Here is a 16,077-nt window from a genome sequence, read left to right on the forward strand (position 1 = left end):
TTAGTAAATAATTAAAAAACAGATGCTGAATAACAATCGGAATCGTATATGACGTGGCTCAATTCCCTCGTACACTGGTGAATGGCATAGATGCAAAAATAATCTGGGATCTAACGAATTGTATTATCCAAATTTGTTATGAAAAGGGAAATATGTACCTAAAAATGGTATAATTTTGCTATTTTAAACGATTTTATTGGATTAAATAAAAAGTAATTTTAACTCTAATAAATAGTATTCGCTGTAAATACTTTTAATTTACTAAAGGCCAACATTCTATTGATAGAAATTACAATATTTTATTTATACTGTACTGTACTCTAGTAAACAAACGGTTCCTTGATGTTTTATTTTATCATAAAACTAAAAAGCACTTCAAATGAATTGAAACATCCTCTCTTTCAACCAGGCAGTCACGTACCGTCACGTCTGCATGACGCTTCTTTTATAATATGTGAAAGACGTATACGTCTTCAAGGCACCAAGTTACATTATCTCTCTTTTCTTTCTTTCTTTATTTCTCTATTTTATTCATATATCATCAATTACAGAATCATGGCTACTGATATCGACACTCTTGTTAGCATGGGATTTTCCCGCGGAAAAGTGTAAGCTTTATCCTATATATATATATCTTGACTAATATGTCTAGCATAGGCAGAAAGCTTGGAAGGCAACCAAAGGAGCTGGACTTCAGCCTGCTATGGATTGGTAAATATACCTTTATCCTTTCATATTAAAAAAAAACACTAAAAAATCACTCATTCACTGATCGAATGTCATTTAAACTTAGGATTCTTGAACATCCAGAAGTTTCTGATGAGCCAGACGTTGAAGAATCCTCTACTGGACAATCACTAAATACCACTACTTCTACTACCGACGCGTCGACCGATACCCCTACTGAGAATGAAGAAGGTATCCTATCACAACCAAAAATCATTACAATAATGCGACTATATAGGGAGTATATAATACTGACATAACATGATATGATATGATATGATATGACATACAAAAAGGTGAAATCTTTAATGGTGAACAGACTGCTCACAGTTTGATTTGTAATGACTGCCAAAAGTTATTCCGGGATTGTAAGTTCTTTGTTTCCGTTTTTTTTGTAGACCATATATAGAAGTATCTTTGTGAGAAAGTAAAAGACAAAGGAGAGATTACATTTGTGTGTGTGTGCTTGGTTGTTGGAATATTAAATACTTGACTTATTACTTTTAGCTACTGCTGCAGAGAGACACGCCATCAGAACACAGCACCAAAACTTCTCTGAGAGTACTGAAGTCATTGCACCTCTGAGTGAGGAAGAAAAAAAGCAAAAATTGGCAGAGTTAAAGGCTCGCCTGGCTGAGAAGCGTGCATTAAAGGCACAGGAAGAAGAAGCCGAGCGTAAACAGGCTGAAAAGATCCGTCGCAAGGCTGGACAGGACTTGAGTGAAGTTAAACAGCAATTGGAAGCCAAGGAAATCAAAAAGGCCTTTGATCTGAAGCGCAAAGAAAAGGAGGATGACAAAAAGGCATTGGCCAAGATCAAGGCTCAGATTGAGGCTGACAAGAGAGACAGAGCTGCAAAGGCAAGTTGTAGTCCTGTAAATCACATATAGTTTATACATATATACATATATACTAGTCTGTGTATGCGTGTGTGTAAATTAAGCATATTGCTGATGAAGAGCAGCGGACAACTAACTTGGTATGTGATACAGAAAGAAGCTGCTAAGAATGGAACACCTATTCCAGCAGTGGCCGCTCCAGAAGTGGCTACTCCAGTAGCCGCGTCTGCACCAGCTGCCAAAAAAGAATACACAGAGGCTAGATTACAGGTATAAAAAAATAAAGATAAGGCCAACTAAATTTGGAATATATGTATATATATTGTATTGATTGATTGACTGTGGGATTATTTGGACAATTAGATTCGTGTGCCTGGTATCTCTCCATTGACAAGCAACTTCCCTGCTGATGCCACACTTTCAAGTGTCCAAACTTATCTTCAATCCAATGGATGTGTCAATAACTTTACACTGTCTACCACATTCCCCAGGTAAAGTATTGATAAGGATATAACTGCTAATAATCGGTTACAATTAATTGATGTGTACCGTACTAAATCGTGTGTGCTATAGAAAAACATTCGGTACTGACGATCTCAACAAATCACTCAAAGAATTGGGGTTGGTTCCATCTTCTGCGCTTGTCTTGACCTATATTTGAAATAGACAAATCTATCTACATATATAACACCCACATACAGCCTAATGAAGAAAGAAAGACCTTTTGTGTTTTTTGTGGGCGTGTATTTAGGTGAGGAAATGTGCAGATTTTTATTGGCTTGATAAGAATAGTATGAAGATATAGAGTTTTTGGCCAATTTTACCATTTGGCAAAAGAAAGAAATTTTCCTTCTAGTGTAATTTTGACACGGTCTCCTTTAGGATGTGGCACCTATATAATATATATATATTTTGGGTTTCATTTATTAAATGATTAGATACTGAATTGAATACTTCAAAGTTTTGTGCCTCTTTTCTTTCTTTACCTTGTCCACATGCGCTGAAAAATCAATAGCTGACATGATACCATCACCAAACTATATAGTTGTATTAGCTTATTATTGTTTAGCATTTAAATATATCGCCAGACCTTTTCATGAATGATAGCCTTGAGTGGATATCCATAAACTTTTATGATTTCCAATAGGCGATAGAGTGTAGGATCTGATGGTGGTAGATCAACCAAACTGTGATGTATTTGATTAGCACAAAAAGCAGGCTAATGTTTTTTTTTAATATTATGATTATTACCCTCCACGGTCAGGGAAGAACTGATCACCGAGCTCTTCTTTGAGGTGACTGGTGGGAATATTTAACACACTAGACAGCTTTTCCAATTCTTCTTGACTTGGCTTTGTCTAGATTTTATGGCATCTCCTTCTTTGATGAGTATTCTTTTTTTCTTTCTTCAAGGTAAATACAACACACTACCCACCTGTCCATAGAACATTGCTGCCACATACACCTCATCATGCCCAATTCTCTTTCCAATGTCTTCAAAGCTGTAAATTTACAAAAATCAAAAGTCAGGTATAAAGTGTTTAGATTGTCATACTTTATCATCCTACCTTAACTTTCGTTCTGCCTTTGCGGCAAACATGCGCTTGTTGACAGAAGCAAGTTTTGGATGACACTAGTAAAGAATATGAATGGAAATACGCGTATTTTTCTTCTTCTTTTGAGTGATCAAATGGGCCACAGCCAACAGAAAATCAACTTACGCTCATCGTAAATAATAAAAGAAAAATGAAAAAGAGAAAGAAAAAAGAAATGGAAAAAAAAATATGTGGGGAATCCAAGCGTCTTTAAATGACCGCTTGCATGACGTTACTTGGTCAGGGCAGAGATGATTGTGAGTAGTGGTGTCTAAACTACCACTATGGGAACAAAGGGCGATTTTGAGGGTAATTTTAGAGGCGATTTCAGAGGCAAATCTAGGGACAGGTTTTCGAAAACTCCCCTGGTTTGACCCTTTACCTTCATGAACGCAGAGTTATTTTAATTATACACAAGTCCTTTATGTTTGATATATATGTATATGTATGTATATTGGCTTTTAAAGATATTAAGCATGAGAGCTAAATAATCAATATAAACCATTCTGTATTATTATGCATTGCTCGTTAACTGTAGGTTTATCCAATGTATAATAAAGATAACAAGTTAATGAATTTTTTGCTATTTTGATTTACCAATAAAGTTGAACAAACTTTCAGCAGGTATGGCATTACAAGCCTCGGTGATCTTTTAAAATGTTTCTCTTCAATAAGCATCTTGCAATGCTTCAATCTTTCTAACCGTAGGTTTTGATTGATGAGTATTACAATTATTGATAGCTAAATCAATACGATTATTAGACATTCTTTCTAGCTTTTGTACACAATGTATGTTTCTTAGCTGTCCAGAGTATATATTTCCCTAAATTATGGTTTAGGTTTTGTTTAAGAAACATTGGATTTTGCTTTAGTACCGTAACAGCAAACATCTTTATAGCACTGCTTGATCAGGTTGTGTGATTTGGCCTAAAAAAAAAGAAATGAAGTAGAGAGCGATTGATATTTTTGTTAAAAAAGAAAAAGAGTTGATGTCATTTATTTAACACTTTAATATTGCTGTAGAATTACTTTTTGGTAAAGTGATATTAGTTACAGTTCTCGCTGTATAAATATATATGATTATATAATAGAGAATGCATAGCGAATAAATAAAGAGGCAAATGTATTAGTTTACTTTATTTCTTACTAGCCATAAACACCCCTTTTATTTTTGTTACTAATTAATAAATAAATAAATATTTAAAGAAATAAAGTGGGATTCTATTGAAAGGCCTAGTATGAATAAGTTATAATTATGAATATTGCTATGACCATGACTATGAGTACTGATATTTTTGTGAAAATGATATTCTGTCTGTTACATTCAGGGCACAAAAGTGGAGTTACAAAAATAAATAAAGTACAAGCTGTGAACCACAAAGACTAACGGACTTGAAGTATATCCTCTCAATTAAGCCTGTGACCCCTCTTACAATTTGATTTTAGTTAAGTTCAATTCGGTTCAAACAATTATAAAGGTTAATAATAATATGTTACATGTTACAGGCTCTAGAGTGTGTGAACAGTTAATCAACCATCGACAATCCATTGAAACACCTCATTTAAATACATCTTTGGAGAAATTTGTTCTTGTACTTTATTAAAAAAGACAGAAAATTGAAAGATAAAGCTGTATATCCTGTAAAGAACGTACACAGCCTTGAACCTTTCTTTTTTTTATGCACGCAGAGACGGAAACAAAAGAAGGGGGGGAGCTGGGGGGCTAGGTTGAACACAAAATACCATATACAGTACAAACGGTGGGATTTGTCACTTTGAGGTACTCACGGAATTCTTTACTGATATAGAGTGTCTTGATACAGGTACTAAACACAATATTCAGTGATCTTTATATTCCAAAAAAGAATTCTGTTAAAATCCGTCAAGCACTACCCGTAAGAATCATTTTTCTAGGTTTTTATACATCGAGCACTGATAACTTTTTTAAAAGTGACATCTAAGGACAATATATGTGAAAAAAAGAAAAAAAAAAGATTCTTTATGCTTTATGTTTCAAACAGAATCATATCTGAGTATAATTTATATTGCAACACCGCCATAAAATTACGTAAAAATATCTATATATAGAATTTAGTACGACCCTGAATATGCTGTTCAATAACTTTATCAATATACATTATTCTGTACCAATAAAGGATTCCGAGAATACCTGATATGTCCAAAGTCCATTTTGTACTTGTATTTCAGTTTAATGTGCTGATATATATATATATATATATTCTGTAGAAAATAATATCTATAGATGGAAATGAAAACCGGTCAACCGTAACTATTGACGAATACCTATTGGCCTGGCGATAATCTATTTTAGGATTAGCGATAATTAAATTTAGGAACCCGACACTTACTTTTATCAAGACGACAAATTTCCACCCTTCACACTCATACATGTGTATATGCATATTTACATGTCGAGTTGATTTGTTTTGCTATTGCTATTGCTATCATTACTTTTAACCCCCAAAGAATATCTAATTATATATCTATTTAATTATATTACATACGAGAAAAGATAAAAAGCAATAACCCCTTCTTTGGATCAATATGATCTAATTATGTACCAAGAGTTGTTATGGTGTCATTTGGTAATGATATCTAAAGATAGTTGATCGTGTGTAGCGGTATTTAGCAGAAACAGATCGCCCTTTATTAAGTCATTCATTTACTACAGTGTTAGTTAGTTGGTTGGTTGGCTATTAATTAGAACATAGAGCGTTGGTTTCCAAAAAAAGAGAACATGGTCAAATTAAACTCGGGGTACACTCCTGTGCCAGGTTGTTAGGAATGAAAGGGTATCCTTTATGTCAATGTGGGTCTATTGTTAACATTGAATTAATATGTATATATCAAAAGTAGACCAATGCACAGACAGGGTATTTAGATACATATACATATATATATATTCTATTCAAGTGAATTGAAGTAATAATGGTAATACTTATCATAATTATAATTATAATAAAAGTGAAATCCTATTTTAATTAAGCTCTGACCTTAAAAAAAAGAAGAACCATGTCGATCAGCCACATCAAATATAAGATCAGCCAAAACCTCTTTAGTTGAGCCAACCCTCAATCCTACTGTGATTACATCGCCTGCCTGAATGAGCCCTACACCTTTAGATGTGCCTGTCAGGATTATATCTCCGACTTCGAGCCTCATTACTGCAGAAACATAGGCCAGGAGGACAGGAATACTGGTTCCGGACATGTCAGTAATATCATTTAAAAAAAAGCAATCCCAACTTTTATACAGGTATATTTATTTACCCAAAGATCGTCTTTGGTGTTACAATCCTAGCGAATCGTATCATTAATCTACAAGCCAAGCCAAACCAAACCAAACCAAACCAAAATAAAATAGCGACTGTTAAAAGATAATATCAATAATGCTAATGCTAATGCTAATGCTAATGCTAATTAAACAAAATTTACCTCGAGTCAAAAGTCGATATTAGTTGGACCAGGGATACTCTCCTTGGAAATAAATTGACTGCATCAAAGATAAAGAAATGAACGGACAATCATAAGAAAAAATGTTTGGATGAGAATTATTGTGGGGTACAAGAAGTGTAGATTTGAAAAGAAGAGAACCAAAAAAAAAATACCCGATAGGTGTAAATGTATCACATCCCTTGGCAAGAGTTTAAGGCACTCCCTTTTTATTTGCGTCTGCCTGAATCAATAGCAGTTGAGCTCATGGGATGTTAAAGACCATAAATTGTGCTAGGTTTACTTGGAGGTTTCTTGCTGTCATGTCGATCAACAATGCATAACCTAATAAATACAATTATTAAATTTATATCCATTCATTTATCTATATATGTATTTCAAAATAACTCTAGCATAATCCATGTCTTCTGCTCCAGATATATCTCTTCCTGATATACCGATAATTAAACCCAATTAAACTATATTTATATTTATATAAAAGAAAAAAAGAAGGTCAAGAAATCTTTATTGTTGTTTGAGATTAGTTTAATGGCATTTACTCTCATGATGTACTTCACACCCTTGAGGTATTTCAACAGCGCCTTTATATTCCAGGAATGAGGACGTTGGTTCCAAATATATATATATATAAAGTGCTGTTGATACTGCATTGCCAAGTCCCTTTGTCCACTCACTTTTACATACAGACCATTCGTATCAAAATCGCCGTTGTGACACGATTTTGTACTGTATTCCAGTGATACGGTTGATTGGAAACTTTATTATAAAAACAATAAAAACTACCTAAAACGGCGTGAGCAAGAGTTTGCTAAAAAGATCATGGATATTACCAAATTCTTAATTGGTGGGTAAAGAAATTAATAAAGAGAACAATAGTTGGTGCTATGCAAATTTATAAGAAACAGACATCGAGAAGGTGAAGTTCATTTTGACAAAGCACATGACAAGAGAAAAGCGAGAAAAGATTGAAATTGAAACACCAATATATTGCTCAATATGTTTCCTACAAATTGAGTCATTAAGGATATTTGAACAAAATGCCTTTATTTTACCTTGGTATTTCTCTTGTAGAACATATATATTCTAATATCTGAGAGTGATACTACCCTTAAAGTATATTTATCATCTATAACAGGTTCAATGGAGCATATTTTGCTTCTAATAAATTCGAACGGGAAATTAATAAAATTATCACAATTAAAAACCCAAAAACATACCAAGCTTTGCTTCAAATTCGCCTGAAATCTTTTATTGTAACACTTGTTCCGTGCAATACTCGTTGAACATAAAATAGTTACCATATAGGCACATTTTCAATACAAGTACGGGAATTGTGGGATCGCAAATTTTATGGAGACAACATTTTGATCCTACCGGACCACAAATCGTGACCTTTTTGCCGGCATAGAATAACTCTATCTGGTCCCTAAGGATTGGTTCTTATTATAATAATTAATACCAGCCAGGATACAAAATATTCATTAAATATTTTCTTTTATGTTTTGCAAAAAAAAAAAGAGTCGATAAGAATTACTTACAGTCTGACGTTTTTAAACCCTGGGAACATGGATATAGTAGATGAAAGAAAGAGAAAGACATGATACGCGTAGGAAGGATGATAAATAGTAAAATATCAAGCAAGATTGCGTCACACTTTAATGACAACAACTCCTTATGGTTTTCTGCATAACTGGCTATTGATATAGTGTATTTTTTTTTATGACCAAGTCGAAATTTAGGACGCAAACGAGTATTAATTGAATACACAGCATTTGTTTTTCGTATGAGACAGTATTTTATAATTACGTTGCATAAATACAGATTGTGGGTCTTAAGATAATGAGATTTAGGTGTCTGGAGAGAGAAAGAGAGGGATATAAAAGTTAGTAAAGCTAATGCATACAATAAATATATTGTGTATTTTCAGGACACACCATTTTGCCCTGAAGGATTAGAAAAAGACAACGGACCCCGGCCAGGTAGTCACAATTGATTAGTCCGGGTAGATGGAATGTAAGGATATCCAAGCAGGATTGTGAAGGCTGGGTGAGACACAGCAAGATGTATTAATATGGAGCAAAATCTTTAATAAATATTTTTCTTTTTAATTTGTGTCCTATAATGTCAACAGTCACATAGATGAAACAAAAGGTTGTTTAAAGCAAATTGAAATATATTTATCGACCTACAGTTGGAACCAATGGCGACAGCTTTCTTGCTTGTGTGAATAAATGTTTCGAGCTTCATCTTTTTTTTTAAATTTTTTTTTGGAATTAAATAAATTTAATTAGCAGGTGAGCAATAATGGTAATAAGGGCGGGTAAATGATCGCAAGTTTGTAAGAGGGAAAAGAGGGATAATAGCTACGTCATTAGACTGAGAGATATAGAAGAAAAGGGGGGGGGGGGGGGGGGGGGGGGGAGTAGGAGTAGGAGTAGGAGCAGGAACAGGAACAGGAACAGGAAACAGGAACAGGAGCAGGAGTGGGAAATTGGGGGAGAAGAGTGGGGATTGAAAGAGAAACCCACTCACACTTGTACTCACTTACTCACTCACTCACTCACTCACTCACACACACACACACACACACACACAGCCAAAACAAGCAGTCCAATAAAATGAATAGAATATAAGAGGGAGTGGGGTAAGGATGGGAGTGCGGGGTGGTTTATTTTATTTTTTGGAGGTGGAAGAGAGGGGTAGGGGGAGGATTAGGGGGAGGGTTAGAGAGAGAAAGATGGAGATGGAGGAGAACAAAAGGAGTGGGGGGGGGGGAGAGAGGAAGAATTGGTAGGAGGGGTTCGAGGAACAAGGTGTGCCTGAGGATCGGTTACAAGTAAGCTAACAAGCAAGCTAGTTTCTTTTTTTGGAAGTTTTTCCTTTTCTTTTCTTTTCTTTTTTTTTTCTTTCTTTTTTTTTGTTTATTTATTTTATTTTAATTTATTTTATTTTTATTTTTTTTATTTTTTATATTTTATTTTTATTTTTTTTATTCTTCTTTTTCGTTTGACTGTTGCTGCTATTCTTTTATTTATTTTTGACAAAATAAACTAGATACACTTCTTTAATATCAAGGCTGCAACCCAAAAAAAAACAAAACCCAAGAAAAAAAGAATAAAAAAAAAATAGACTCTCACACACTCACACACCAAAAAAAAAAAAAAAAAAAAAAACACAAGGTCGACGGACCTAATTTTTTTTTCTCTCTCTCTCTCTTTCCCTCTTTCTTTTTTTTTCTCTCTTTCTCCCTCGCTCGCTCTCTCGTTCGTTCGTTCGTTAATATCATCATTATTACTACTACTACTACTACTACTACTTTATCTGACTCTGTGCTGTTTCCTTTAAGCATCTCATCTTCGCTTCATCTAATCCCCATCGTACGTCGTCATGTGTAGTCCAATCTTTGAGATTCGAAATAGATTAACCCATCTGAAATAACTTGCATCCTAATTACCTATTTATCACTCCATCTCATCCAACGATCTGTCTGACGATCGGATATATATACACATACATATATATATATATATTTAAAAAAAACAACCACCTTGACCTTACATTTACCTTTGTAGTAATGTCCTATTCAGACCATTCGCCAAAGACGGTCCCAAATAACAACAACAACAACAACAACAGCAGCAGCAGCAACAGCAATACGCCCAAGCAAAAGCAAAATTTTGCTCCTTATTATCAACCTGGCGACCAAGATAATATTATGGCAAGACGAGACGCCGAACGAAGCCAAGCTTCTTCTTCTTCATCATATGTGAGTCAGCAACAATCCCGCTCCTACCCGTCCCTGCCTCGGCCTGAAGTACTGCCTTCTGGGATGGCTCCTATGGGGATTCTCGCGATGGCTGGTGCAACCCACGCTAATAGCAATAACCACAACAACAATGTCTCCGTGTCTACCAAGTCCGCACCTGGACAAAACAAGCAACCCCTGGCGACCTACTATCACCAAAACAACTCGTCCTTCATGATGGCCGCCTCGGCAACAACTGCGCCTGGATCACCTGTTCCTCTGTCCACGCGCATCACGCACTCTTCTGTGCACGACCAGGTGGGCGCTCAAAAACGAAGATTTCTCGCTACCGACGATCTCTCAAAACACTCGTCGCCCTTACCAATGCTCGCAAATTCCATGAAGCCCCTTCCTCAATCACGTCTCTGGGACAGTATTTCCTCCAATCAATATCCCTATTCAAGCCAACCAGTCTCCGTTGACATTGCACAAAGATCTATAGCCGGCAATCAGAATACACCAGTGCAACACAGAAAGACACATCCAAATCAGTCCACCGAGTCCGTAGATTACCCTCCAAAAGAGCCTCTGACAGCCATGACATCTGAACCTTATCCCTCTGGTGACAATGGCATGTTTTACAATACGTTACACGCTAACAGCAACGTTCAATCAACATTGGCCAGCACCAGTACTGTACTCCCCTACGGAAGCACCAACGCATCCCAGTTGTACAATCATGTGAGTCGACTGTCAGACGAATACGCTCTTTTACTCCATACCTATATCATTCGCCAAATGAAACAGAAAAGCAATATCTAAAGAAAATACCCTTTTTTATATTTATTTATTTACTCACTCTTCTTATTTATCAATAGTGGGACCAGTACAACGCCGTCCATCTTGACCAGTCCCATCCTACAATCACAACTACTGCTATTGGAAGTGGAAGTGGAAGTGGAAGTGGAAATGGAAATGGAAATGGAAGTTCAGGTGGTGGAGGCGGAGGTGGAGGCAATGGTAATGGTAACAGTAACAGTAACAGTAACAGTAATGGTAACAGTGGTGGTGGTGGTAGTGGAAGTGGTAGTGGAAGTGGAAGTGGAAGTGGTGTTGGCACTCCTTCCACAAACACCTTTCATTACCAGCCAGCCTATGCCGACCTTGCCAACCCCGCACTATCTGCAACATACCAAGCCGATAAGAAAACCCGAGTACAGGTTGAAATGACACCGCGCACTACAAATGGTAATACGAATCAAAATACACATTCAGCGGCCTTGAAAGTTTAACAAAAGAAGGTTTCTTTTCTTCCTTTTCTATTGATAGAATCTCACTACTCGCCAACAACCCTACCAAAAATTCCTGACTACTCAACAGGTGTAAACCAGCAACAGCAACAGCAACAGCAACAGCAACAACAACATCAGTCCAATTCACAACACCAGCAACAAGGTTCAATGACAGGTAACAAATTTATTCATATTTAAACCCTTTTAATATCATTACCACTAGTATTACCATTACTACCACCATCATTACTATACCATACTATATTATATCATTCTTTCTAGATAGATTTACAGATAAAATAATATACAGCATACAAAATAAAATAAAATAAAATAAATAAATAAATAAAAAGAATTGAATATATATATATATATGTGTATGTAAATGATAATAAACGGCAGATCGAACTCATCTTCATGTCACAGTGTCTGAAACACAGTTTGAAAATGAACGCAGCAGAATGACTTTTGAATCCACGTACGAAACCAATAATGATGCTAATCAATACTCGGGAGGCTCAATCCCAGTGAATATTGCAAACAACCTATATCGGAATCAGCACCTGCCATACCCAGTAACCAACAAACGTCAACGGTCGCAAGCACAAGTACAGGCTCAAGCTCAAGCTCAACAGCAAGCTCAGGCTCAAGCTCAGGCTCAGGCTCAAGCTCAGGCTCAAGCTCAAGCTCAAGCTCAAGCTCAGGCACAGGCCCAAGCTCAGGCCCAAGCACAGGCTCAAGCTCAGGCTCAGGCTCAAGCTCAGGCTCAAGCTCAGGCTCAGGCTCAGGCTCAGGCTCAAGCTCAGGCTCAGGCTCAGGCTCAGGCTCAAGCACAAGTACAGGCTCAAGCTCAACAGCAAGCCCAAGCTCAAGCTCAACAGCAAGCCCGAGCTCAGGCACAGGCACAGGCACAGGCTCAAGCTCAGGCACAAGCTCAGGCTCAGGCTCAAGTACAAGAACAACATCAACGTCAACAGCAACATCAACAGCAGTATGCACATTACCAAGACATCAGTCAACCAAATTCACCGATGACAGCACAGCCTGTAGACCAAAATATGCTCAGTAGTCCGTCTCATTCTACTTGGGAAGAAAAAATGAAACAGCAGCAGCACCAACAACGTCAGCAGCAATTAGCACAGCAACGAGTTCAAATGCGGGTACAACAGCAACGCCAACAACAAGCCCAACAGCAACAGCAACAGCAACAACAACAACAACAACAACGGCAGCAACAGCAAGCTCAACAGCAAGCTCAACAGCAAGCTCAACAGCAAGCTCAACAGCAAGCTCAACAGCAAGCTCAACAACAAGCTCAACAACAAGCTCAACAACAAGCTCAACAACAAGCTCAACAGCAAGCTCAACAGCAACAGCAGCAGCAGAAATTTATCAATAAACGACAGAAAACCACATATGGTCATATTGCTAGGGCTCCTTTGCAGCAACAATCTAGGGACCCGGTTACAAGTCCAATATCACCTGCGACATCTTTAGTTTTTAATAAGTCACTTCTTCAAAACGAGTATCATATGAATTCATCGCCTAGCCAATTGCAAGAAAGATGGCAGAATAATGACACATCTGTTTCTGTTCACCCATCGGATCAATCTCCAGAAAGGATGCAGACCACAAATGCATTTCTATTATATTGTTCGGAGCGACAGGATGAACTCAGGATGTCTAATCCAAATATCAACAAAAAGGAGCTTAATAAACTTCTTGGAGATGAGTGGAATAATATGGCACAGGTAAATAATAAAGACCAGGGCAAAAAATATTTAGATAGATATAAATGAATTATTGAAAGGTAGAGGAGAAGGAGATATTGAAAATTTTATATTACTATTTTACAGTCATTTAGAGAAGGTTACAAGCAGCGTTCAAAGAATTCCTGGGAGCAACCTATGAAAGTTAACGATCCAATGGCAGATGCACGAATGTACGGTCACCGCCTGTCTTATCAACAGACTAAACCTCTTGCGGATCTCACCAATCAACATCTAGGACAGATCCAAAAGATGCCTACAAACTATAGATCATCAACGCAACAACTTAACGCATCGCCATACTCTGACAATGCCAGTATAAACACCTCTCTTGATCCCCCGCTGTCTGGTACAGCAGTAGATCATAGCAACACGCCAAACGATAATCTTGGGCAACACGACGAAACAGTACACTATGGTTCAGTGGCAAACCGAATCCCAAAAAATCTCGATTCATTTTATACCATGTCAAAGGACACTCCAAAATGGTTTTCTTCTTCACCATCTCCACCATCCGTGAGTCTGCAGCGCCCTGTCGAAGCCAAATATAACACTACCACCACATCCACATCCACAATCGCAAACAACAGCCATAACAACGACAACAGTGCCAGCCGCCTAAGTGTTTCAGCAGTCACTGAATCTAGCTTTTCCATCCCTTCCTATAGTGAATCTTCTCCTCAGCTTTCTCATCACAGTGCTATTTCGGATGACAAGACACCGCCTACATCATCATCGATACGTAATCGAAATTTGTTGACTCTCATGAGCCATTCAGCAGCAGCAGCAGCAGCAACAGGCTCAACAGCATCAGATGCAGCATCAGAGGTAGATGGACTTGGGTCAGTTGCTAGTGATGACTTGCAACCAACCAATAAGAAAGGACAAGGCAAATCCTACAGAAAATACAACGAAGAACCAGAGCGACTCAAACGTCCTCCAAACGCATACCTACTGTTCAATCGCTTTATGCGATCCAAGTTACTCAAAGTCAATCCCAACTTGTCAGTCGCAGAAATCAGCAAGTCTGTTAGTGCACAGTGGAAGGAATTATCCGAGGTAAACTTTTTTTTGTCTTCTCTTTATTTCTTTAATAGATTGTATATGTATATTTGTGTGTCATCATCATTATGGTTATTATGGTTATGATGATTGTGGCTCTTTGTTTTATTTTTTGACCACCGTAGCAAATTGTTTCTTTATTGACCGATGGCACAAATTTAACTCTGTGCGTTATGGTATTTTTAGAAAGAACGCAAGCCATATAACCAAGAAGCATCACGGCTCAAGCAGGAACATATGGATATGCATCCTAATTTTGTCTACACCCGCCGCTCAAAAGCCGAGCTAGAGAAGGCCGGTCATCGTACACGACCCTCCCAAAAACGCAAGGACATGATGTTAAAGGCAGAAGCACTTGGACAGGGTGAAGCGTCCACAGCATCGTCATCATCATCAAAGACAACACCCCAATTGAAAGTCCGAGATCCTCGCGGACGTAAAAAGAAGCGATTGACGCATCCCACTGCACCAAAGCACCCCATGTCTGGTTTCTTGTTTTTTGCAGGCTCTGTGCGCCAAGAGATTGCCCTTCAGCGACCGAGTGCTTCGGTAGGAGATGTCAGTAAGATCATTGCTGGCAAGTGGAGAGAACTCACCGATGCTGAGCGGAATCCGTGGTGTCTTCGGGCAACGGAAGACAAGGGACGGTACGCCCGTGAAATGCAAGAATTCATGGCGGCTTCTAAAGTAGAAAAGGCTGCTGCTGCTGCTGCTGCTGCAGCTGGTGGTAGTGGTGCTACTTCTACTTCTGCTGCTACTACTGGTGGTACTGGTACTGTTCCAGAAAAGGGCAAAAACCACAACAACCTTAGAAATGTCATCCGGTCTACTTCACCTGCCGAGCTCGACAGTCGTACAATTGCAACAGTTGTCCAGATGGTGAATCCAACTGATCGACGAGACTTTATGCCAGTTTCTGAACAGTCTATGGAAGCATACCAGTTCCAAGTCCCAGCTACCCCTCCTTCACCTAATGTAGATTCTCGCATATACTCAAGTCGCAATAATGAATAATAATAATAATAATAATAATAATGAAAATCATGAAAATCATGGCAATAATGAAAAATAATGACAATAATGACAATAATGACAATAATGACAATAATGACAATAATGATAGCAACACCAAAAAAAAAACACCGTCACCATCACTATTACTACTACCATAACTACCATCTATCACCATCACCAACAATAAAAAAATATGATTTGATTTTTTACAGTAATTCTCTGTAAATTTTAAATCAAGTATGTATTTAGTGCCTTTTACAGCATTTATCCTGATTATTTATCTTTATGCGTATTGAGAAAGAATGAGCCTTTTAAGGAAACAAATAGGAATAACAACAACAACATGATAGTAATACCAAAGCTTATTTATACTCAATCCAAAGAAGTTAATTTCTTTTTCTCTTTTGTAAATAAAAACAAATATATATGGGTGTTTATAAAGATAGAGTTCAAGGTTCCCCAGATTGTTGAGAAATGATTTTTGAGTATCAAAAAGATGCGTCTCACTGTGCTATACTGTGCTTTGTAGTACTCTTCAGTATTATGTTGTGCGAGATAATTT

General features: G+C 37.3%; 5 protein-coding genes across 5 annotated transcripts; 2 read left to right on the top strand and 3 right to left on the bottom strand.

Moving 5' to 3' along the window:
- Nucleotides 1–532: 532 nt before the first annotated feature.
- Nucleotides 533–2,517, top strand: PHYBLDRAFT_185857 (C2H2-type zinc finger transcription factor). The gene is made up of 8 exons (XM_018439160.1): nt 533–608; nt 658–711; nt 794–918; nt 1,023–1,094; nt 1,234–1,586; nt 1,719–1,835; nt 1,929–2,056; nt 2,139–2,517. The coding sequence occupies exons 1-8, from the start codon at nt 556–558 to the stop codon at nt 2,224–2,226; spliced, it is 990 nt and encodes a 329-aa protein (XP_018294845.1). The 5' UTR covers nt 533–555; the 3' UTR covers nt 2,227–2,517.
- Nucleotides 2,518–2,637: 120 nt separating this feature from the next.
- Nucleotides 2,638–3,069, bottom strand: PHYBLDRAFT_108945 (lambda repressor-like HTH type 3 transcription factor; the record flags this gene model as incomplete). Its single annotated transcript, XM_018428079.1, has 3 exons — nt 2,638–2,752; nt 2,817–2,923; nt 3,001–3,069. Coding segments are annotated over 3 exons (291 nt in total), but the record flags the coding sequence as incomplete, so codon positions are not given.
- Nucleotides 3,070–6,175: 3,106 nt separating this feature from the next.
- On the bottom strand, nt 6,176–6,391 carry PHYBLDRAFT_109375 (hypothetical protein; the record flags this gene model as incomplete). The annotated part of the gene is made up of 1 exon (XM_018428110.1): nt 6,176–6,391. The coding sequence occupies one exon, from the start codon at nt 6,389–6,391 to the stop codon at nt 6,176–6,178; it is 216 nt and encodes a 71-aa protein (XP_018294847.1).
- Nucleotides 6,392–12,085: 5,694 nt separating this feature from the next.
- Nucleotides 12,086–12,581, bottom strand: PHYBLDRAFT_74226 (hypothetical protein; the record flags this gene model as incomplete). The annotated part of the gene is made up of 2 exons (XM_018443006.1): nt 12,086–12,135; nt 12,216–12,581. Coding segments are annotated over 2 exons (416 nt in total), but the record flags the coding sequence as incomplete, so codon positions are not given.
- A 1,758-nt stretch (nt 12,582–14,339) lies between these two features.
- PHYBLDRAFT_93327 (hypothetical protein) lies at nt 14,340–15,179 on the top strand (the record flags this gene model as incomplete). Its single annotated transcript, XM_018443827.1, has 3 exons — nt 14,340–14,498; nt 14,688–14,759; nt 14,901–15,179. Coding segments are annotated over 3 exons (510 nt in total), but the record flags the coding sequence as incomplete, so codon positions are not given.
- Nucleotides 15,180–16,077: the final 898 nt, after the last annotated feature.

Source organism: Phycomyces blakesleeanus, assembly GCF_001638985.1.
Source record: "Phycomyces blakesleeanus NRRL 1555(-) unplaced genomic scaffold PHYBLscaffold_5, whole genome shotgun sequence".
In the NCBI taxonomy this organism is placed as follows: Eukaryota; Fungi; Mucoromycota; class Mucoromycetes; order Mucorales; family Phycomycetaceae; genus Phycomyces; species Phycomyces blakesleeanus.

What these genes read in the sequence shown, in the direction of transcription:
- PHYBLDRAFT_185857 (XM_018439160.1), top strand. Translation starts at nt 556, where the DNA reads ATGGCTACTGATATCGACACTCTTGTTAGCATGGGATTTTCCCGCGGA. An exon ending in CCCTACTGAGAATGAAGAAG is followed by an intron (nt 919 to 1,022) that starts GTATCCTATCAC and finishes ACATACAAAAAG; the next exon opens with GTGAAATCTTTAATGGTGAA. An exon ending in ACACAGAGGCTAGATTACAG is followed by an intron (nt 1,836 to 1,928) that starts GTATAAAAAAAT and finishes TTGGACAATTAG; the next exon opens with ATTCGTGTGCCTGGTATCTC.